The sequence below is a fragment of the Aptenodytes forsteri genome, unplaced genomic scaffold (assembly GCF_000699145.1).
Source record: "Aptenodytes forsteri isolate BGI_AS27 unplaced genomic scaffold, ASM69914v1 Scaffold155, whole genome shotgun sequence".
In the NCBI taxonomy this organism is placed as follows: Eukaryota; Metazoa; Chordata; class Aves; order Sphenisciformes; family Spheniscidae; genus Aptenodytes; species Aptenodytes forsteri.
This window is the reverse complement of record NW_008794446.1, coordinates 9,395,978-9,420,378: the sequence shown is the minus strand read 5'-3', so window position 1 is coordinate 9,420,378 and position 24,401 is coordinate 9,395,978. Positions and strand designations below refer to the sequence as shown.

The window sequence follows — 24,401 nt, the reverse complement described above, 5'->3', positions numbered from 1 at the left end:
CAGGCTGCCCAGAGAAGTGGTTGAGTCCCCATCCCTGGAAGTGTTTAAAAGACGTGTAGATGAGACGCTTAGGGACATGGTTTAGTGGGCATGGTGGTGTTGGGTTTACAGTTGGACTCGATGATCTTAGAGGTCTTTTCTAACCTTAATGATTCTATGATTCTATGAGGACAATCATCTTGATCCAGAAAAGTGACTCTGGATTAAGTACATCAGTCTGGCATTCTTAAACATGGTTCAATACAGAGTCTCCATGGAGTGATCTCAGGAAATCATCAATTAAATTATATTTTTAAATGTAGCTGCCTTTTTTTAACCAAAGATTGCCCAGGCCTTCAAGGTGAGAAATTCTTTCTGTGAACTGTTTCGCTGTGTTGCCTCTGTACCTGTATCGTACAGATCTAAACTGACCTTAGCAATTTAGAAGTGAGGGACTCGGACTCAGTTGCAGAGTGAAAAATGGAAATGCTACAACATACTGTATACTTCTAGTTTCCAAAATAATAGCTAATGTATATGTGGTTTAGGCTGCTTTACTTTATAGCCCTAAAAATGCTTTTTATTGTGCCTTTTCTCACCCTCCCCCCATATTGTTGGTATTTTAAAATGCTAAGGCTTTTTTCCCTGACATTCTTTTAGTGAGTCATAGGGTATAGTGTGATTTTGAGTGCAAAATTAAGAGTAATCTACTTCAGAACAGTTTTACAATGGCAACTTGTAAAATGGAAAATCATTAATCATTCAGTGTTTCATAGTGTAGTTTTAAAGGAAAAGTAAAATGCTTTGGGAACATGAATTTTTCTTGGCTACCAAAAAAAACACAGGATATAATCAGTATTGGATAAAAGCTTTTCCTACTCTGTCTGCAAGAAATGATTTCATTCAGTAACAGTGGAAATACGTCTGATTTCAGAGAACACATAATTTGGTTATAATGTGGCTTATACTGTGCAAGCTTTTGAAGAAAAGTGTTATCTTTTTGTCCATTACCTAATTCATCCTACTGCATGCGATGCTAATGTAAACATAGGTGGGTATGGCAGATAGCCTAACTTGGTGGCTTTTTGTTCTTCTTACTTGCTGTGTTCCATTAATAGAGCGACTGAGTCAGGTAAGACCTCATGGAAGCGGAGAAGGTTGTTCATTGCTTAAGGACATTGAAAAATACTTCAGAAAAGACGATTTCAAAAAACACAAGTTTACCGAAGAGTAAAAAGGCAGAGAGAAACACAGCAAGGGTCTAGGAGCCTGCAGCTCCGGAGGAACAGTCAAGAGGATAAATTGCTGCAAAGGCCACAGAGCTGCAAGTCAGATTTCACAGGTGATAAAATGGAAAACTCCGTGATTCTGGAGGAAACTTCAGAGTTTTCTGCAACTCATAAAATTACTGAGGGGACCGACATCAGGTCTGAAAGCAAGGAGTCTCTTTGAGCAAGGATTCTCTTTGAACAAAGAGAAATGGGCAGGAAATGACTTGTTTATAAGCTGTCTTCTATTTATATTCTGCCTTACCTGGCTGCTTCCAGGTTCTCTGTTTAAAAGGAAAAAAAAAAAGGCTATATTTTATAGTGTAATTGAGATTAAAAAAACTTCTGGTTTACTTTGAGGACCTCACTGTAAGGGAAAGTTTTAAGCAGATCCACTTCAAAGTTCTGTTTTATATGTGTAAATATAAAGACAAATTCTCTAGACATAGATCATGTAAACTCATGTAACTTTCTTACACAGCTGAAGCCTTCATTATTCCTGTTTGTCTTTTACACTGAATATTCATCAGAACATGTCAGCACAAGCAATCATGTTGTTGTGGTTTAACCCCAGTCAGCAACTAAGCACCACACAGCTGCTTGCTTACCCTCCCCTCTCCGCCCCGGTGGGCTGGGGGAGAGAATCGGAAGAGCAAAAGCAAGAAAACTCATGGGTTGAGATAAGAACAGTTTAATACTTGAAATAATAAAATAATAACAACAACAACAAATTGTAATGGAAAGTAAAAGGGGGGGGGGGACAAAACACAGGAGGCAGGGGGAAAACCCAAGAGGTGATGCAACCACTCGCTGCCCACCAACCGACACCCAGTCAGTCCCTGAGCAGCAATCGCTGCCCCCTGGCCAACTCCCCCCAGCTTATATACTGAGCATGACGTCATATGGTATGGAATATCCCTTTGGCCAGTTTGGGTCAGCTGTCCTGGCTGTGCCCCCTCCCAGCTTCTTGTGCACCTCCTTGCTGGCAGAATGTGGGAAGCTGAAAAATCCTTGGCTTAGTATAAACACTGCTTAGCAACAACCAAAACCATCAGTGTGTTATTTGTTCTCATGCTAAATCCAAAACACAGCACTGTACTAGCTACTAGGAAGAAAATTAACTCTATCCCAGCCAAAACCAGGACACATGTAAAATGAAAATATTTAAAACTTCTTTTTGTCTAGATTATTGCTAACATCCTCATTTCTCTTGGAGCAAGATTTAGTTAAGTAAATGACCACATGTTACATATTAGCTAAAACATACCTTTGGGTTAACTCCTCCTTCAATTTTATTTATTTTCTTCTGTTTTCTTCTGTTAGCTTTTAAATTTTAGTTCGTTTTTTGGAAGTGCTTCTGAGATTTTGAAAGCTGAACCTGTGCAACAAAAGACATTAAGGAAGTTCTCTTTAGGACTCATAACAAATTAAGAATGTATTCATTTAATTTATACTAGCTAAACAGCCAATCTTACTCATTCTCTCTCTTGGAGCATACATGCTGGTCTATAGTATGACCATCCCACAATAACTTTTTCCAGTTGTTTAACAGAGAAAGAAGCACTATATTAGCACTATATCTTTTCTCTTAAATATTTAACTAGTGTTCCATCTTTTTATCACTGTTATTGATGACTGCAGTTTTAAGATAATTAAACTAATGTAGGTTCCTCCTATGGAAATAATTTAATAGTCAGTTGCTCCAAATATAAAATTGCAATCCACTAAAACTTTCTGGGCATTGAGTCTGTCAGGGAATGAGCTCTGGGACCATGGTTTCTGTTAAGGTCTCCTGGCCAGAGCACTGTAATTTTCATATTTCCACTTCTCCTCTTCTAAATCTTTTGGAACTGGAAACATTTTTCTTGTGTGCCTTAACTCTTTTTTTTTTCTCTCATGCTTCCTTTCTTTCTGGGAAGATGCATGCTGGTGCTGAATGAAAAAACTATTGTAACTAGTGAATTAGACACTGAATCACAGGATTTAAAAGCATATAAAAGCATCTAAAACTGTTTATTTCAAATGCAGATTAGATACACCTGCTTTATTATGTCAGAATTAAATATATGTTACTGAAAAATAACGTTTAATGATAAAAGAAAATGGGGGGCTTTTATATCTCTTGATCAGCTATACTTCTGATATATCTGTGAGTAGGGAAGGAAACAAAAAATGAAAGGAGATAAAAGAAAGAGGAAGAAAGCAAAAGAGAGTGGTAAACTCATTTTATTCTTTAGGGTTTGTATCTCTACAAACCTTTATCCAATATGGGCACAGATGCAGAGCTTCCAAGACCTGTTAAACCTATTCTATCATGGAGGGACAGTCATTCAGTTTTCTGTTTTATACAGCCACCTATACTGGGTGACAGCCATGTGTTTCACCTGAATTCTTCAGTGTTCAGATATCACAAGGCAGAAGACTAGACTATCCTGCTCTGGACGTTTAGTGGATTTGGGGTTTTTGCTTTTGTTTTTAGTAAAGGACAAGTGATGTAAAAGGAAATGTTGTGACCAAAGAACATGAAACATGGTTCTCTGTTGATTGTCAGTGCTGTTGACATCTGTTGTAGAAGTGATTTGACATACTGTACAGAATACAACTGTAAATATACTATTCTGCCTGTCACAGCATGCTTTCAGACAGAGCTGTGAGTAGGTGCGCAGTGAATCATATCCTAAAATAAAAATCCCAATGCACAGAATAATGAACCTATTAAAAAGTGCTTTACTCCACTCTCCTGTCCAGAATATTGTAGAGTTTCATATAACCCAAAGTATACATTTCTGCTTTTCTTCTTGAGAAAAAGCTAACAATTAACTTCTTCAAGCCAACAGTAGTTGAATTTCATACTTAGGAGAATGCTCGAATTGTACCAACAATGCACTAGGACAAAATCATTCCAAATCTGCTTGGACATTTAACGTTCGGTGGGTTATTTTCTCCCTAGTATTAAGTTAGGCAACATCTTCTGCCTTGAAGATACTACTGTAGCAAGGTCTCCCCATTGTGTCTTGCAGTCTGCACGCAAGCCGCAGCCTCCAAATTAGTCTTTCCCTCCTCAGCTTGACTCTTTGAAAGGATCTACAAACCTGAGCTTGCTTGTTTGCTCTTAGAAAATCAATTTGTCCCATGTTACATCTATTCCAGTTCACCTGTCAGGCTCTTCTTCGCACAGAGTACAGCAGTGAGCACAAAGTACACATGCAGCTTTTCACTTGCTGCCTCACTACTTAATGTCTTTAAAGGATAATACAGAATTAAACCCACAGAAATTAAATAGTTTTTAATCAAATTGTGTAATGATGCAATCCAAGCAGAAGATACCATTTAACACCCCCCCCAAAAAAAACCCAAAAAACCAACCAGCCCTCTGTCACAGTTTGAATCTGTTTTATATAAATTCATTTTGTGCCTACGTTAATTTGAAAAGAGAGTGAGTAGAACAGGTGAACAGGAGGTGAAAAAGGTTCCTGTTCTGGAGCCACTGAACATGCTGGGGAGGAGAGTCCAGGTGACAGAATATGGCAAAAAAAGGGATAGAGAAGAGCAGTGTGGCAGCAAGGAACTGGGAGACAAGCAGAGATTGAAATACTGCTAGGATGATCAGGCAGTAGACCCACAGCCAGCTGTTCATGCTCACAAATGGAAAAAATTCCTAGAAACCAGGCACAAGGACCTGCTGTGCACTGACACGCTGGGCAGTTGGATACTTATAAAATAAGTCCTTTTATTTTTATCTTGTCTTGCATAGTCATTTTCAGATTTTTCTGTTTTAGTTTATTCTTTTTCATACTCTAATAAAACATAAATATTCTGAGTTTCAAAGCTGTTTTGAACCTCCTCATAGTTATCATGTAATGAAATGGTCTAGGCAGATCTCCCTTAAAGCCTTGTATATTTGGGGGTCCTGTGTTTGTATTCCAAAAGGTTCCTATGGGAGTATTTTCCACCTTTTTAAGTAACTATTTAAAAGTTACATTTTTATAGCTTTAATAGGTGCAACAGTAACTTTCAAATGTTTCTTTCTATTTATATGTGGAAGATTAAGTCCTCCTTTGGCTCACTGTTTTGCTCAGGTTTAGAAAATGACATCCCTTTCTAGATATTCACCATAGCCCTATTCTTAGGAAGGAGCAAGGTCTCAATCTATCAGTAAATGGCCTGCTGTCCAATTCCTTACAAATCTAAAAAGCACATCAAACATAGCTAAGTCAAAATGCTTTGGAGGGAAACATTAGAAAAAATTGTTTCCAACAGTTCTTGTTTCATATCATATTAGAGCCTCTAATAGTAGTGGGAAGTCTGGAGAACTGGAAAAAATCTTTTTTGAAAAGGTGATTCTTCTGTTGCTTCATTATTCAAGCTCACAAGTGACTAACATACACAAGAACAAGAATTGAGAAGACTTGGGCATTTTCCCTCAGTTCTTGGAAGTCTAGAGATGTCTAGTAACTAATTACTTTTTATATTTTCTGACCATTAATAAAATTACCCCCCACTTTAATTGCTTGAGCATTTGGTTGGTTTTGGGTTTTGCATTCATTTATTCTAATAGATAAATATTTGCATGTGATTTTTTTTTTTTGCATTTGGTAATTCTAATAGGTATATATTTTCATGTTAATTTTACTTTTTTTTCCAAAGTATGTGCCATTTTATCCTTAATGTAAATTGCTTTTGCTGTGCTACTTGAACTTTCTGAACCTTTATCAAGGTATCTTTTAATTTTTCATATGGTGAAACTTCTGTTTCGTCTGGAGTTACACATCCTAATTTTAGCTATATTTACTGTTTGCTACATAATTACAGTTTTCAGCAGTAGAGGACTTCTATTCTTAGTTAACTTCATTATTAACGATCTCTTGCAATGCAATTTTGGGGATACAAAGGGCTCGGGGTGTCTTGGTTTTTTTTCTGAGGAGGGAGTGTGACTGACACTGACTAATTTTAGGCCACAAAGAGAAAGATACTGCAAATGAAGTAAGAGCATGATTCCAGTACTAGCCAGATACTCTTTTGACTGCACAGATGATCTAAGAATCTATTTCCTGACTGCAGTTTATAAGCCTCTATGGATACATGCTGCCTTTTGAGAAATAATCAGAGAAAATCTAACATGGAGAATAAAATAAAGCTAAAATTTCTTATTATTATTAACTGTAAAATTTTTGTGTAGTACTTTATTTCTAAGATAAACTCTGTTTTCCATAAAGGATAGAATATCCTTCTTTTGCCCTAAATGCCCTTTGCTTAACAAATCCTTATCACACTCTTTAAACATGTCACAGACTTGAAAATTATCTGAATAAGTTAGAGAAGTTGATACAGATAGGACCAAATGGCCTCTGTGTCTGTTTTAGATGAATTAGTTAAACTGGTATGCGATAGTCATTGTCTTCTCCACCATTGTGTTGTCTTGTACTTTGAGGGGTAAGCAGATGTTCTTGAAATCTTGTAGGTATACACAGAATTTTTGTCAAAATTCTAATTTTTTTGCTCTAAAAAAAAATTGACAACTTTTAATGGCAGAATAGTCAAACCACAATTTACTTATCTTTTTCCATTGTTTTTTCATGGCATAAGTTTGCAAGTACTTCTAGTTAGTCAAGTGCTGGTATGAGTGGACTCATACTCAATGTGGAAGATAAATATGTTTGCTTAGTTACTTTTCCAGGACTAAGTCGTCAGTCATTGACTTTCAAAATCCAGATGAAAAAGAGGTTGGCAGGTTTTGGTGAGAAACAGGACATCAGCATTCTTGAACTGTGAAGATAATTACTTGACTGAGAAAAAGACTTAGTTTTTCCACAGATGCATGAAACCCCATAATTGAAGTCATTGTTCATTACACTAATGCATTCTAATGCTAGATTGAATTTTAACATTGCAACAGAAATCTTATTATTTTTCACATAGATTTTGGACTAATATTTATTTCTTATTTACTGTAAACTGTGCTGTCGTGAACATTTGCAGTCCAAACAGGCGTTGGGTGTCCAGTGTTTCATTTGCGTTCCACAATTTTAATCTCAGTGGATTTTGGTCCATCACTTGTAAGATGTTTTCAGTTAAAGTAGTCAGGAGGGCAATTCAGGAATATATTTTGTTCTTTCCCCATACTCATGAAAATTTTTCCTTTCTCTTTTCATTCTTTGCATTTAAATAGGAAGACAGCTGCCTTCAGATGATCAAGAACTCACTGACAGTTGCTCTTGCTTCAGTCCTACTTCATGAGAACTTCAGAAGATACTGAGGTATTTATTTGTTCTTGTCATTTTTAGAAATTTTACTTTGCAGATATTAGATAGGTAGAAGAGTAGACAAAAGACATCATGAATCTAGACAAGAAGCATAATCAAACGTGGAAAATAATACAAAAGTTCTGTCCATAAAGAGGGCTACTGGGTGATATAGAAGAGAGTAGAATAGAATAGAATATTTCAGTTGCAAGGGACCTACAACGACCATCTAGTCCAACTGCCTGACCGGTTCAGGGCTGACCAAAAGTTAAAGCATGTTATTAAGGGCAATGTCCAAATGCCTCTTAAACACTGTCAGGCTTGGGGCATCGACCACCTCTCTAGGAAGCCTGTCCCAGTGTTTGACCACCCTCTCGGTAAAGAAATGCTTCCTAATGTCCAGTCTAGGGCTCCCTGGCACAGCTTTGAATCATTCCCATGCGTCCTGTCACTGGATACCAGGGAGAAGAGATCAGCACCTCCCTCTCCACGTCCCCTCCTCAGGAAGCTGTAGAGAGCAATGAGTTGCCCCTCAGCCTCCTTTTCCCCAAACTAGACAATTAAATTGTGGGGCCCAGAACTGCACACAGTACTCAAGGTGAGGCCGCACCAACGCTGAATACACGGGATCGTCACCTCTTTTGACCGGTTGGTTATGCTGTATTTAATGCACCCCAGGATGCGGTTTCCCCTCTTGGCTGCCAGGGCACACTGCTGACTCCTGTTGAGCCTGCTGCCGACCAGCACCCCCAGATCCCTTTCTGCAGGGCTGCTCTCCAGCCACTCCTCTCCCAGTTTGTACTTGTGCCTGGCATTACTCCAGCCTAGGTGCAGGATCCAGCATTTGGACTTGTTAAATTTCATCCCATTAATCATAGCCCAATGCTATAATGTAATGTAATATAATATAATATAATCTCTTTCTGTAGCTGGGCACTATGTTAGTCAATCTTTTTTTATAAATTGAGAAATCAAATAATTACAAATATGCCAAAAGGAAACATATTAAAATGAAGTTAAAATGTTGGGTTTAGGGGGTCTTCTATCCAGTTTTATCTCTGCTTTTCTCCAAGAATAGACAAAAAATTTTGCAGGAAATCCCTGGACATGAATACCCTATCACCTAAATAATGACTAAATAATGAACCCCTCAAAACTATCTGGCATTTATAGGTTTATTCCTCTAATACTTACAGGGAATTTCAATTAAAGAAAAGCTTTGCTGTTAACACAATATACAAATGCTTTCGTCTCAGTTTATCTTTCATAAATCCATGAGATTAAATATAAAAGTTGTTTTAAAGATATCAATAAATATTTTATTATGAAAAATATTTATCATTTTTGTCAGATACCAGTGAATTAATTCCTTTGTGTAGAAAAGAACTTCTCCATTTGTTCATGTAAACAGAGTCTGATAAAGGATTAATGGTCACAGAATTCATAAAGGGAAAGAAGTATCTTGTAAGCCTCCGATCAGTTGCATTTGTGTCACTACTAAATTTATGATCTGCAGCTGTTAAATGTCTGATAGGAGCTTCATCTTCTAAAGCATGATAACAGTGTGAGTGCATGGCTTGAAAAAAGGAAACATTGTGCTTTGAGAAATGAAATTGTCCAAACACATGGATGATGATGATTGCAATGCTTCACATAGCACAAAACTTTTATTCTGTAAATCTTACAAATGTATGTTTTAATGCTTTTTAAATTGCAGACAGCTACCAGCACAGATTCTAAAATATCATAGGTTGAACAGAAAGTCTGTTGGTCATTGTTTGTATAGTCAGTCTAATGTAAGCAGTGTTGGGCTGGAATTCTTGTTTCTGCATTTGAAAAAAGATGTCTCATAATTTCTATAATATCATCTTAAAATATGTAATATATGCAACTTTTTTTTTTTATAGCTCTTGGTATTTATATGCATCTTCCTTAAATACCATGAGTGGCTTAACTTTTTTGGAAAGGTTGGTAATTGTTAGTGTGGTTATTGTATAAAATATGTCATATGTGCTATTATGTATAGCCAGTATAGATTATAGTTAGAATAATGTTAGCATTACAATTAAAAGTTTTCAGAAAAACAACTATTAAAATTCAGTTGGATGTTACATATGGATTCAGAAAAGAAAGCAGAAGTCTTTTTTGTTTCTGGTCTTGCATTGTGTGCTGTTAGCAGCTAACTATGTTAATAGTTTTTACATGCAGATTCTATGAAGTGCTGCATATTCTCAGATTTTAATAAAGCAGTTGGCATGACAGGTTGGGCCATTTTCGTATGCATTATGGATTGGTATGTCTTACAGTGGGGCAGTTCATTTCTGGAGTCAGTACACAACCATTTTAGCAGTAGAATTGGCCGCTTATGTCACAGATTATAATTAGCTGCGTCTGTATGCCAAAGCAACAGGATGGAATGCAAAACACAGCCAAACATGTGAACGAATTTTCTTCCAGTGATATTTGGCCAGGCCTAAAATATCTTCCACTCCAGATTTGAAAGTAGTGGAAAAGTTAGACAATTCTCTCTTGGGAAGAAACTGATTGTAGTTTATTCAGAAGTCTGCATTGTTTCAGATCTCTAAAGTAAGTAACAATTTTTTAAATGTCTTTTTATAACTGTATTAAAGTATTAGCATATTAATAATTGAGTTGTTTGTTGTTTGTTCTTTACTTATTAGATTGATGTATTGAGCTTGCCCCCCATCTGATTTTCTGTGCAACATTTCAGGCTCATTCTGTCCTGATTTGAGGATCATGTTGCTGCTTAGGTGATTTATTTTAGGACCTAAATTTAAGTGTTCATTTTTATATACAATTAGTATTTTAGATTCTGATAGTTTAAATATGCTTGTTTTTACAATTAAATGCAGTATTAAGTTGCAAAGTTTAAACTTGCACTTGTGTAATATTAAGAAGCTAACTTTTAGTACTTTTTAAATCTTTTACACTATCATATGATTATACAGAGATATTACTGTACTTATATAAATATATGATTTGCAGTAGTAAATCTCTGATGTTTGTAGCTCTAAATTTTTCTGTTTATCTATCATACTGAAAGTTAAATTTAGTCAAGAATGGATCCATGCTTCGGCTGAACACTTCTTTTTGGCTTGATGGTGTGATAATAACCTTCTATCTCAGGAACTGTTATCAAAATCAATTCTATTCTTTGAAATGCTGCTTAGGTGATTTATTTTAGGACCTAAATTTAAGTGTTCATTTTTATATACAATTAGTATTTTAGATTCTGATAGTTTAAATATGCTTGTTTTTACAATTAAATGCAGTATTAAGTTGCAAAGTTTAAACTTGCACTTGTGTAATATTAAGAAGCTAACTTTTAGTACTTTTTAAATCTTTTACACTATCATATGATTATACAGAGATATTACTGTACTTATATAAATATATGATTTGCAGTAGTAAATCTCTGATGTTTGTAGCTCTAAATTTTTCTGTTTATCTATCATACTGAAAGTTAAATTTAGTCAAGAATGGATCCATGCTTCGGCTGAACACTTCTTTTTGGCTTGATGGTGTGATAATAACCTTCTATCTCAGGAACTGTTATCAAAATCAATTCTAACTTCTTTGAAATGTACTTGAATTAATATGGAGCGTCCAACTTTGTGTATTCAGAACTCCTTTTACAAGTTTGTAGTCTCCTTGAATTCAAATACATTTTCTCTTTGATAATTTCACTGACTGAAAGAAAATGACTAACTAGGTATCAGTGGGTTACTGACTCATTATCAAATGATTTATTGGATGATGCTTGGTGTCTCTCCACCAACAGGTGCTCACACTGCATATTTAATCATGCATCAGAATAAGCACATAAGTTCCTAAAACAGGATATTGCCAAAGTGTAGGAATGTGATTTGACTGCATCACCACCAGTCAGCTAGGCTCCTTTTATAGAGATATGGGTGGTTTCACCATATCTATCTTAAATCTCTTCCTACTTGAGGAGGAGATAAATCATGTCCTAGAAGTGTCTGCCTCTCTCCATTGTCTGTGGAGGGGGCCTAGGTAAGTATGGCTGATGTTATCTGTGTTTGGTGAGATGAATTCTGGCCCGCATAGCCACATCCAAATGAGTAATCCACATGAGTGAACTACAGTAACTTCGTGCCGAAGAGTTCTGAAAGTTTGCAGTCAGTTAAGATTTTGGAAGTTTTGGTTGTTATGCATAGTCACAACTGATGCCACTTTGGCTGAGATGAATGTCCGTTTATCTTCTAAATAAATGTGATATTCACATATTAGATGCAGACCTCCTTTCCATTACATAATGAAGAACAAATGGTCCTAGAATACCATCAAAGGGTAAGAACCACTGCGTGGAGTTAAATTAAAACTAAAAGGATCTAAATTAAGCCCAGCATTAGAGGGAACCATTTAAAATCTCTTTTCTAAACCTTTACACTTTTGCTAATAACATGCAACTTTTCCTGGTTGAAAACTCAGTGGTTAAAAGCAGGTTATATTTTAGTTTTTATTCATAATCATAAGGCTTTAGTAACAATATGAAGATACAATATTCATCCTTACTGTAATAGGTTTGTAATTATACAAATATGTGTGACAATACTTAATGTTGAGAATACTCATGCAAAAATGTATATTTTAAGGTAAGGGAAAAGAGTTTGGAGGAACAGTTGAAAGGAAGCAATGGATATATTGTATCATACAAACCCAAGGCTCTGTCAAAAGGCACAGAAAAGTTGTCTGGGCAAGATCCTCTTGCTTGAATAGCCTTGTGAGATTTATTCCTTCCTGTGAAAAGTAATGCCTTTTACATGAGATAACGAATCCCAGGTCCTGACCTCTTATAGTTTTTAATTATTTTCATGACTTGGAATTAAGTAAGCTGGATTTCTGGTGGACTTATTTCTCAAAGTTGATTGTCTTAGATGTTTAATGAGCAGTGACTGAAGATTTTCCATAACAGAGAGATTTACAGGGTCTTTCTCTCATACAGGTTTCCTGATATCTAATAAGGTCTTCTTGCCCATTGCAGTCTCTCAGTGGAGACATAAATGGGGTTTCTTATTCTCTCTCCTGTCTCATTTTCAGAAAGTTTATAGGAATGTAGTATTTCTGAGACCTCTACTTGTCTGTTGAATTTGGTTGAAATTGGCCAAGAAGCTCAAAAGCTATTGCAGGAGAGAGGGAAACAAATGGGAGACAGACGATTTAGACAGTGACATAGAGTGTGGTTGGTTTTTTATTTATTAAACCAGGCTAAAAGCATCATAGCCGTTTGGATAACAGGTTAATTCAATATCCTTGTCAAATTTTCAGCTTGCGTAACAATATTCTCACTATTTAATTCATCTGTAGCTTTGGCTACCTGGGCCAGTCTTCTCATTAAACTTTTCTGTATATCTGCCAAAAGCTGTTATACAGCTGCTGCATTTCATGCCATGGTTGGTTGTGTTTCTGTGGTGGATGAAGTACTACTTCTGTATAAGATTGTGAAGACTAATATAAACTGAAGTACATCAATATTTTTCAAAATGGAATATGGTATGTGCTAAGTGTTGGATATTGCTGGTGTTAGCCATAAAACACAATGTTTTCACTAAGACATATAATATGTTTGTTTATTTGTGTGTGTGCATATGTATATCCTGAAGGTTTTCTGTAAGAATCACGTATGTATGTATTTTCAAGAATGGGATGTAGAGGTGGAATCATCTTGTAGTAATGCTTTTCAGTTCCTCCTTGTTTATTTGCTGTGTCGTCGGTGCTCTGAGGAACAAAAGAAGTCTTGGTACCTTTTCTTCGCCTTAGCTTTTTCCAGTAGTGCGAGTGGCAGATACTAAATTTTATACAGACTTTTTGCATCATTGGCTTATCAGTTCTGGATACTATTGACTTTCAGAAAAGGCTGGCTGTGTAGTGTACATCAGCCTCTGTTTCAAGTTAAAGTTTCACGGAGGTCCTACTTTGAATTTCAAAGCTGTTAGACCTGGCTATGAGAAGCGTGCAGCCTCTGTCAGTGATGGCTGCTGATGGAAGGAGACATGTCTGCAAAGTTCCACTGCACATAGTTTCCTCAGTTTTGAGAAAAAGGAGATTGAAGGGAAGGGCACTAATAAGTAAATAAAAACCATGCTATGGTGACTCTGGACTGCTGAAAGCAGAATAAAATGGAAGTGGTTCTTAAAAAATAAATGTTCTGGAATGAAGCTGAGTCAGCAGAGCGCAGCTATGGCAATGGACCCTAACTGCAGACCCTAACTGCGTTAGCAAGGCTGCAGAAGGCAAGCTGCATCCAAAGGTCTGTTCCAGTCCAGCGTTGAACTGGGATAGATGATCTGCAGAGGTCCATTGCAGCCTAATTTTTTTCTGGGATTCTCAGAATTTGTTCAGAAAGATTTTCCTGAATATTCCCTTTATTATTATTATTTACCTACTGGTCTTGGTTACTCCCCTGGTTGTCTTACTAGCTGATCCAATCTGCAATGTTTCAGATTTCATGTCTACTTTCAGTATGAGGAGGGCATTGCAGCTTACCAAATAAGATATGTCATTGGAGATTGGTAGCTAGCCGTATTCTCAAATTCCTGTTGGGCCTGCATAAAGTTCCTATAAATCAGTAAGAATTAACTGTAATATTGGACTTGAATTTTACATGGAAATACAAGGAAGAAAATGGACAGATTCAGATTTTAAAGCCAAAAAAGTAACAGGATTATTTTAAGATCAGCATTCCCTGTGAGCTGAAAAGTCACAGGGGAGGATATTTGGGAGACTGGCAGAAAAGGTTGTAGTTACTGTTTGTCTGAGTGAAAGTTTTCATAGTAGGGATAAGAAACTTATAAGATAGATTTCAGTATGTGGAGGAGGAAGAGGTTAATTGGGGTTTGGCCTGAGTGCCAAACAAGAGAGAGCGAGCATGGTGAACACTCCAAAAGTCAGCATGGATGAGGCAGACGAGGCTGTGTCAGGTTTGGTTCGCTCCACATTCCTGTAATAGTATCCTGATAAGCTTTGTACCTTCATATTACACCCCAAGGCTTCTGGCATATATGCTGGTTCTACAAAAAGACAGTCATTTTTGAGGGCTAAAGAGGTGAAAGTTTACCCAGAGGGCACCCAGAGCCAAGTGTTACGTAGTATGGATGGATATAGTATAGAGTTTTATGTAGCCAAACATAGAGTTTTATGGAACCAAACTTTCTGTGGGATGGGCAGCAAGACCAGGATAGGAGATGGTAGTCCTATGCTGCCCATGCCACTTTTCAGGCTATTTTTCTAGTCTCAAATGCTCAGGTAGACCTGATGAAGGGCCTATATGCCAAAAAACTTGTCTACTTTTTCAGTCCTACTGTTTGGTATAATAAAAGACATTACTTTTAGCCACAAAACTTTTCTTCCCTGTAACATTCTACTTTTAGTTTTGTTGTGTTATGGTAGGTATTTTCCATTTAATGAAAATACTGAAGAAGGCTTCTGAAAACTGTTATCTTGCTTAAACACAGAACTGCATTATGAAATAGTATATTTCATTCTGCATGATTTCATGAGTCATTTAATAATTATGTTCAATGCATGTGTGAAGATAATGCTTTCAAACAGAAATGCAGTTCTTAAATTCATGAAGTTGTATAAGAGTATTAATGTATTGTCATAACAGAGAAGAAACTGTTTATAAGATATATTTGATAAAACCACTGTTTGTGTTTATCTGAGTACCCCACATTCTTTTTGAATTTTATATTTCATTGAAATTCTGTTAGTAACAACTTACGTGATCTGTGAAAGAACTTACTTTTTTACATTTAGATTCATATATTTCATTAATTTTGCTTTTAGTTAAATGTCTATTGAACTGATAGTGTTGTGATTCACTCTTGGTGATTTGTTTTAACTGATTTTAGTCATGTTTATGGAAGACAAAGCTGTATCGCCTTAGTCATATTGAAAACCTCTGAAATGCTATTTAAATTAAGAACATTAAAATGACTGTCTTCCTGTATCAGAAATCCTCAGGTACCTAGTAACATATGACTTCAACTCAGGAAAATATTTGAAACTAGCATTCAAAAAATTATCTAGAAATAAGCTTTGATTTAGGATTGTTTAGTAAGTAAAGCATATAAATGGCTAGATTGTAAGATAATGAAAACAAAGGCAGCAGAAAGCAAAATTATTCTCTCTTCCTTTGCTTTATCAGAAGATTCAGATTCCATCTTTTGCTACCTTTCCCTTGTCTTTGTGACTTTCTTCAGCATTCCCTGGGCACTTTCTCCCCATATTTTACAACCTTCACTTATGTCTGTCACGTTCGTTTCCTGAGTGTACCCACTACTTAACCTTTTTCTCTTATCCCCAAGTGTCTACTCACAGTATTTAATTTACTGTACTTAAATTATACTGTGGAGACTTTTTCTTTTTTACATGTCTGATTTCATACTTTGTTAATTCACAGCTGAAAAGAAATGAGAACATTTGCAAGACAATTTTCCCATCCTGAAATAGCTTTTAACATTGGGGTAGATGATTTTAAATTTCAGCTAAATTTTATCCAGCTTTTTCTTTTAGATTGAAGTAATAGATTTTGAAGCCACGAGTACACTCTTTACTTTTGTACACTAGAGGCTAAAAAAATCTCTCAGTTGTCCGTATATTGAACTAAAGCCTTTCTGACGCATGATTACCTTCCAGAAATGTGTGTAAGGTTGTTCTTCAACTGCCAATTAAGGAATCAAAATCTATCCTAGGCAGAGTTTAGTTGCCCAGATGGTAGAGAACAGTCCAAACCACCTGCAAACCTGGACTAGGTGAACCTGCAGAAACTAAGATCTAGCATAATTTATCTTTATTTTGCCATTAGAAACTTGCACACTTTTCCAGAATTTGAGTTTAGGAAAGCCTAATTTGCAGCTCTTTCTCTTCCTGGAGAAATGCTTGCATGAGAAGTCACCACCCCTGTTCTGGGATTAGTGAAATGTTCATTTATTGAAGGGACAATTATCAGAGGGCTTTAATCAAAATGTAAGTGCTTTGCCTCTGACTCACAATGGAGCTTATCTGCCAAACATAGCAGATGAGGATGTTTTTAAACATATGTGGGACCTCTTATTTATGCTGTTGTGGAACTTGCTTTTCCAAGTAAAAGCTTTGCTAGACTGTAGAGCGGGTTTCAGGATTAGTGATCCCCACACAGTGAAGTAAATTGTTCTCTTGAAATAGGGGTCTAATCCAGCCTACAGTGCAGGTAGTAAGCAATCTGAGCATGCACAAAAGCCACAAAGAATTTTTCTTAACTGTGTATCAGAACCAGTACTTCAGCATGAGCTGCAGTTTTCTTTGGACCTACAAGGAACAGTTTAGGGAGTTGGTCTTAACCACTTTAATTCTGTTTTCACAAACTATGGTTAAAATTTTGAAGCTCTGGAACTAGTCTGTTGCTCATTATTTATGGTCAAAACTGAAAATAATACTGCAGTGGATGCATAGGTAGCAGATAGCATACTGATATTGTTATTAGACTTTCCTGTTACAATATTTCTTTTTTTTTTTTTTTTTTAATGTTCTGGGTTGATTCTCTGGTAAGATCTCAGACTACAAAAACTGATTGACATGTCAGGCACTATTGTCTATATTTGATGAGCAAACTGTCTAATTTGAGTTAAAAAAGGCAAGTCATACCTGTGCTCAGTGAATGTCTTTTCCTGTGTATGCCCAAAGAATAACTTTAGAAAATACAGACATACTTCCTGGAGAAAGTAATGTGCTTGTTATTTGATCCAAATAGGAATTGTTTTCCAGTCACCCAAATTAGGAATTTTAAAATGAAGAAATATGCCAAAAATAAGTCTTAATTTTCAGATTACAGTACTTGATTTACATCAGTAAATCAACTTTAATTGGAAGTTAAGAATTTTAATAATAACTGCTTATTTCCATTTTGGATTAAATACTTTTTATGAAAAATTCTACTTTGAGAAACAAGGAGTATATATGTTATGTCAAATGAGAGATTTTGCTCTAGTTTATTTTGGAATGCGTACATACTTAACATGTACTTCTGGGCTCTGTTTATGCTTTGTTTGTTTTCACAGCTAATTGGAAGATCAGCTATGTCTTTCCTACTGGTTTTAATCCAAGAAGTGGCATACTGATCAAAACCAGTATTTGTACATTTTGCCATGTTCTTCATCTTCTGTGTTTCTTGCATTGCATTGTTGCTTTGTCACGGTTGCTGAAGAAACGTAGAGTTGGTTGCTGCCTAAACAGTTGAAGTCAACATCACCAAAAAAGGCTGCTGTAGTACGTGTCTTTTGACGATTTCCTTATGTGTCTAATACATATTTAAATTAATCTGGTTTTCCCCTGTGTAAGTAAAAATGAGTAATAAAGCTGTTATGACCAGGACTGCAATGCAACAGAAGCACATCACTTTGTGTTCATTGACATTTAAAATTCATCAGAAAAGGGAAGAGATTTAAAATATATAATGAGACACAGTATACATAGGAAAGCATTTTGCTTCCCTTGCTACTGAAAAGGAAAGTGAATTTTGAATTTTTAGTTTAGTTTCATGTGATTTTTCAAAAAAGGTACAATTGTGACTTTTTAGATGCAAGGTCAAATTATTCTTTCATATTTTTTAAAACATATCTGTGATCAATCACTTGAATTAGGGAGGGAAGACATGAAGATTAATTTTCACCTCTAGCCTCTGCATCTAGTTCCATTCCTTGTTTCTTTGGTGTATTTTCACTTCACTATTCAAAAAAAGCTTCACAGAATAGCAGTATAACTCCATTTACTATATGAAATCATTTAGCAAGGCTAAATAAACAGCTTTTCAAGGTCCTTAACCAACATAGGAAAGCATCACAGAAAGGAGTTAAGTTATCTGGTTTGTAATTGTGCTGGTCTACTGTATGAACTGGAAGTATGCCTCTAAAGAGATAACAGCATGCTACCTGGAAGTAGCACTTTCACAAAAGCAGCAGCAAGAACAGGAAAAAGAGAAAAGGTTATGCCAATGCATATGTCTTTATGTACTTAAATAGAGCTGTTTCTTTTTGCTCTCACAGAGAGTACCTCTTCCCAGCACTAAGGACATGAAATACTTTTCCTGAGAACAACGTTGAGGATAATATTAAAGACTTTTGCTAAAAGCTCTGTCCAAGCAGGACTTGCATTAGGAACAATATTTCTACAAGATACATTTTGGCCTTGCTGGTAATCATTGTTGTATGATAGAAAGGATCTGCTATCACACACCTAGAACATAAAAATATATCTTTTTTTTTTTTCAAATTTTAACTAGAAAAAGATGCAATTGCTTTTTTAAAAAATATTTTTTAAAAGTATCTAAAATTATTCTTTGTCTGGTAGACATCCACACAAGTTTATGATAGCAGAGATTCTTTCATGATTTGTCTCCATCAGAGGGATTGCTTTCATTTCCTTCACATTTATAAAGAACTTCAAGCCTTTCACTATGTTCAATAACCCCAATGAAGATTATTTCCCCATTCCTCCCCCTGAGTTAACTTTGCAATTCTGGCACATCTGTCACACTTCCCCTAAGTATATAAATAACCAGAAAAAGCATGATAAATGACAAAAAAGTTTTTAAAAAGTTTATGCCTACCAGTGTTTTGAGATTCCTGGTGTTGTCTCCAGTATAGGAAAATTGAAGGTCACAAAAACAATTCTTATTTTCATTTAATGGTCCTTAACAAATGAAATTTTGTGCACAGAAACCTAATCTTCACTGCCACTCAAAGCACAAACTACCCAGATCCTGTCTGCAAAGTTTAACTTTACTATGTGTTAAAGTAAAACTTTGTGGTGTTTTTTTTCTTGAGATACTGTACATTGATGATAAAGGAGGAATTGAAAATAACTGTACATTGATGAAAAAGGAGGAATTGAAAATAACTGAAAGCATCCAAGCAATACAGTTAAAAAAAAAAAAAAGTAATTGAGAGCAGCAATTTAAATAGCAATACAAACAGCATGGGTTGTATACATTTTGTCAACTACTCAAATAAACAACTTCTCTTAATGTCCATGATACCCAGAGACATACAAACCACTCTAAAGTAGCCAGAATTCTATTTAATCACCCAGGTTAGGAGTATTACTGCTGACCTGATATAATAAAAGTTTGAATGTGATGATTTAAGGGGAGTTCTTAGATGTTCTTTCCAAATAAGCAGTATGCTAAGTAAATACTCTTGAAATAAATAAAAAACTGTATACCTTGTAGAGCAAAAGAAGTGTATTAAGGTTATTCTTTGAACTGTTGATCCAGATTTCCTATTTCTTAAAATTGTGACATTGTTTTAATTTCTCTTTTTATGAAGGAATATTATTTCAATTCAAATCAGTATGACTTCACTATGTTTATCTAGAGAAGACAGGGGTTTTTAACTACTGTCAGAAATATTTGGTGCAATGGTGCATATTAGAAACAAGTTAGCTCCTTTGAAACGCTTTAAATTGCGGTCAGAAACACATAGCAAATTCTGTGTGTCTTTTGCACAAATAAGTAAACTCTGAACTTCATAGACAAAATAATTTTTGTGAAATTACAGATAATACAGATTACCTATTCTTCATTTAAAGATGTTACTGCAATACAAAATTATCAATAGTTTATATTGGCAAAACTTAATCTATGCTTTAACTTAGGTTCACCGTCTTTCCAACACAGAATAAGATATTTCATTATGCATGTTAAATATGTAAAATGTGTGTATATTTCAAGTAAAAAATCCACACCCAGCTTGTGCTCAGCTTCAAAAATAACTGCATAAGGATGAAGGTGCTTGCCAAAAAGTAAGCTGAAAGCATCCCAGAAAATATTTAAGAGCATTATATTGGACGGACAGGTTGGACATATGCTCTCCATCAAAAAAAGTTTGAGAGAGGAAAAATAACTCAGCATGGCAAATCAGCAGATTAAGGGAAATAATTAGAAGCAAGAAGTCATATTTCCCAAATCTGAAGTTGTGTGCAAATGAACAAAATAGAAAAGATCATGAACTCTGGCAGGTTAAATCTAAAAACAATACAGCTGGACAAAAATGTTTAAGGAACAATGAACATCATAAGTGACGATAAATCTTTCTTCAAACATGACAACAACCAACACATGCCAGGTAGTTTGTATGGTAAATGGACGATCAGACTCTAAAAAGAGTGGTCAGAGAAGTGAAAGTTATAAGAAGTATGCAAAATAAATTATTTGTGTTTCTGTTAATTGTGGAAGAAGCTGGAGCACTTTCTGTGCTAGAACCCCACTTTATGGGGTACTCATCAAAGGATTTATTTCAGAATAAAAGGACTATAGAAAAAGCTTATCTATAGGGGACGTAGATAAAATACATAGTAATATTCAAAATCAGAAGATATTCACCAAAGACCTCTGAAAGAACTCAAGAATAGGTGAACTACTAATGGTGATAAAAGGCCAGCTCTAAAGATTGCAGAATCCTGAATTAATTTAGATTGGAAGAGGCCTCTGGAAATCATCTAGTCCATCCTCCTGCTGTACTTTATCAGGGAGTCTGTAGCAGACTCTTAGTAGAACATCACTTGTCCTTTGATCTTTCTCATAACATCCTGAATGTCTCCTTTTCTGTTTCAAAGCAAAACTGTATGCATTTGACTCAGCCCTTTGCACACAGTGCAACCCTCTTCCTCCTTGCCTTCCCAGCCTTTCTTTCCTGAGTGCTTGTATCCATCCATTGCGGCACTCCGGTCATGCGGGCTATCCAATGTATTCCTGTAATTTCAGTGGCATCGTTGCTCTGCAGCTCTGCATGAATTGCTCTTGTTTCCCATGCTGTATTCATGCATGTATAGACACTGGAGATGGACCCCAGTCATGCCACTTTTATAAGGAAAGGGAAAGAGCCTTCTCCATCATGCTGTCCCCTGGATGCTTCTTTGCTGCCCCCCATGCATTCACTTCTTTTAAGGCTATAGCAACCCTCTCCTGATGTACCTAGTTTAAAGCTTTCCTCACTAAGTTAGCAAAGATGCTCTTGCCCAACTTGGTCAGATGGATCCTATCTCTTCTCAATAGTTCTTACTCCTTCAAGAGGCTTCTGTGGTCATAAAAGCCAAAGCTCTGCCTCTGACACCAGCTAATTAGTAAGGTGTTAACATGCCAGATATGTCCGCTCCTATATGAACCTTTCTCTTTCACTGGAAGGATTGAGAAAACCAGCTGGCCCTTAAACGCTTTATCCCTCTGTCAGAGCTCCATAGTCACTCTTCATGTGCTCACCCTTAGAAGTATCATTCCATGTGATGAGCAGCAAGGGCTGGATAAGCCTCAGAAGTCTCTGCAATATCCTGTATCTGATCACTCAGCAAGCAGAAGAACTCCCAAGACATCAAAGTCAGGTCAGCAGATGGGTGCCTCTGTCTCCTGCTAAAGGAAGTCTCCAATGACTACCACCTACCAGTTGCCTATGCAGGTTGCCACTCTCCATCTGTTTTTACTTCGCTGAAGGGCATTTCAAGATATGGCAAATGGCAGATAAAATGCAGTCTAGGTAGATGTTAAGTTTTACACATAGAGGGAAAAAGACCTTCAAATGCGAAGTGATGGTATCTGAACTATTACAACTTCATAGTGAGATCCTGGGGTTATGATGAATGATTCATTGAAAACACCAGTTCAGTGCCCACTAGTTGTCAGAAAATGAAGCATTTGGAATTCATGGGGAAATGGTAGAGATCAAAAGAGAGTATTGTACAACTCCATCATCTACCTGCCTTTTGAATCCTGTGTGCTGTTTTTGTTCCTCCTCCATCTGTGACCTGGGTAAGTTAAGAGGAAGGTAATAAGTACAACCAAAGGAATAGCACTGCTTTCATACAAGGTTCAGTAAAGAAATTTTTCCTTACATCCAATCTAAACTAAATCTAAATCAGTGTCAGAGAGAACAGTATGATGGAGATCTGTAAGAAGGCTTCCATTCTTTCATCAGTATCATCTTTTAGTCACCATCAGAGATAGGCTATTGAGCTAAATGGACTTCGGTCTGCTCCGGTATAGTCCCTTTTATGGTTTTAACTTCATAGATAAGATAATAAACATAAAAAGTGTTCTTGATTATTTGTGTAGGTCAATTTGTTGTTATCAGATGGGATCTGCTGATGGAATAGGATATAGTAATACAAAGCAGCTGGAGCAAAATTGAAAAAATATTTCTCAAAATTTATTTTAATTACATCAGTCCTCAAGTTTCCTAATATTTTCTGAATATTTGATTTTGTTTTATTATTTATCACATGTTCTGTTCTTGTAGGAAAAGTATGTGTTTTAAAATAAGACCTGTTTGTAAAAGCTATGTAAAATATTACCCTGTTAATTGTTTCTGTCTATTTCTGTCAGTGAGTATTTAATTCTGTTTTAATTTTCTTTTTTTTTTTTTTTTTTTTTTTTTTTTTACAAATTAAGCTGATGGAATTCTACTTACTGTTTGTTCACCTCAGTGTTGCTACCCCCCCAATCTTTTTTGACTTTGCAGCTGAATTTGAGTATGATAAAATGAAGGTATCGAGCTTTTCAGGGTAATGATGTTTTTTCAAGTTTTGTGAAAGTTTCTTGTGAGGTAATGCCCTTATTAAAAGAAACCTCTGTCCTGGTACATTCTGTTGGCACGTGAATAGTATCTGCTGGGTCAGAACACACAATTCAAGCTAGCTAGTACTGGGATGTATTATCTTTTGCCCAGGAAATTTTTATAAAGGACTTGGAGAGAGCAAAAGTAACAAGGTTACTGCATTGATGTGGATACTTGAAGAACAAAAGGTACAAATTTGTGTACAAATTTGTATACAACTAAGCCTCATTACTTCTGTTTATAGTACAAATCGTTAATTAAGCTTTCACTGTTTCTTTGCTGTTTTTAAAGGATTTTTAGGCACAACTGAAAGCAACAGCAAAAATACCCAGGCCCTCTATTCTCTTTTTGTTCTCTTTGTACGCTGTCACTAATTTCAGTTTCATCTTTGCTGCTGATATAAGTGGTAAGCATAAACTGGGCTTCCTAGTTTGCTGTTTCCCAGCACTCTTCCTAGATGAAATACTTACCTGCCAACACAAATTTCAAATTTGTTTCAGAATATTATTGCTATGATCATAAAAGATGTGCTGTCTGTTCAAATACCATGTCTTAACTGCTTCATGATCAGAGGTAGTGAGGACCAGTCCTTCATGTCTTGTGGCTGTTTGTAACATCTAAGAATTCCTGTGTTGGATCACTCCGGGATAACACGAGTCAGCTTTGGTAGGTGTTAAATTAATATTGGTTGATCAGGGGACCACAGAGACAGAAACTTTGCTTTGCGGTACTTCCTAAACGACTTTATATGTACCTTGCCATACCTGAATCGCTGTCTTGACAGTGATTTTTTTTTTTCTTTTCCCTCCATGCATTTTAGCAAAATGGCCAGTGAAGGTAGGCCTGAATAGCTTCTTCAGCAGATGATGTGCAGGGTTAGATACCTTCTAACAATCAGTTATCACTGATGTTAAAAATTATCAAACACTGGGGATAATATTTTTGGTGATTGATGCTGCAAGTAGCTAACCTGATACTTTACAGGAGCATTTTGAGGTGTGTTCATGCAGTCCACAGTATGCATTCAGTTCCTCTGTGGTTTTTTTCTATTGACTTGTATTTATTTGTGTACATTAATGATATATTAATATATTTTGGGCAGGAGCGTTGATCTGCTCGAGGGTAGGAAGTCTGTGCAGAGGGACCTGGACAGGCTGGATCGATGGGCCCAGACCAATTGTATGAGGTTCAACAAGGCTAAGTGCCGGGTCCTGCACTTCGGCCACAACAACCCCATGCAGCGCTACAGGCTTGGGGAAGAGTGGCTGGAAAGCTGCCCAGCA

At 36.2% G+C, this 24,401-nt stretch overlaps 1 protein-coding gene across 5 annotated transcripts in view; it reads left to right on the top strand.

Annotated features, from left to right (window-relative positions):
- SGCG (sarcoglycan gamma) overlaps positions 1 to 24,401 on the top strand; it is a 167,827-nt gene that overhangs the window by 35,116 nt on the left and 108,310 nt on the right. For 2 of the 5 annotated variants that reach the window (XM_009290246.2, XM_019474861.1), the window contains exon 2: positions 7,417 to 7,504. In XM_009290246.2, the coding sequence (XP_009288521.1) occupies positions 7,481 to 7,504 (24 nt within the window). In that variant the 5' untranslated portion in view covers positions 7,417 to 7,480. Of the gene's footprint in view, positions 1 to 7,416; positions 7,505 to 9,975; positions 10,076 to 23,200; positions 23,307 to 24,401 lie in introns of those variants that run through there. The other 3 variants (XM_009290250.2, XM_009290249.2, XM_009290245.2) reach the window with 2 other exon arrangements.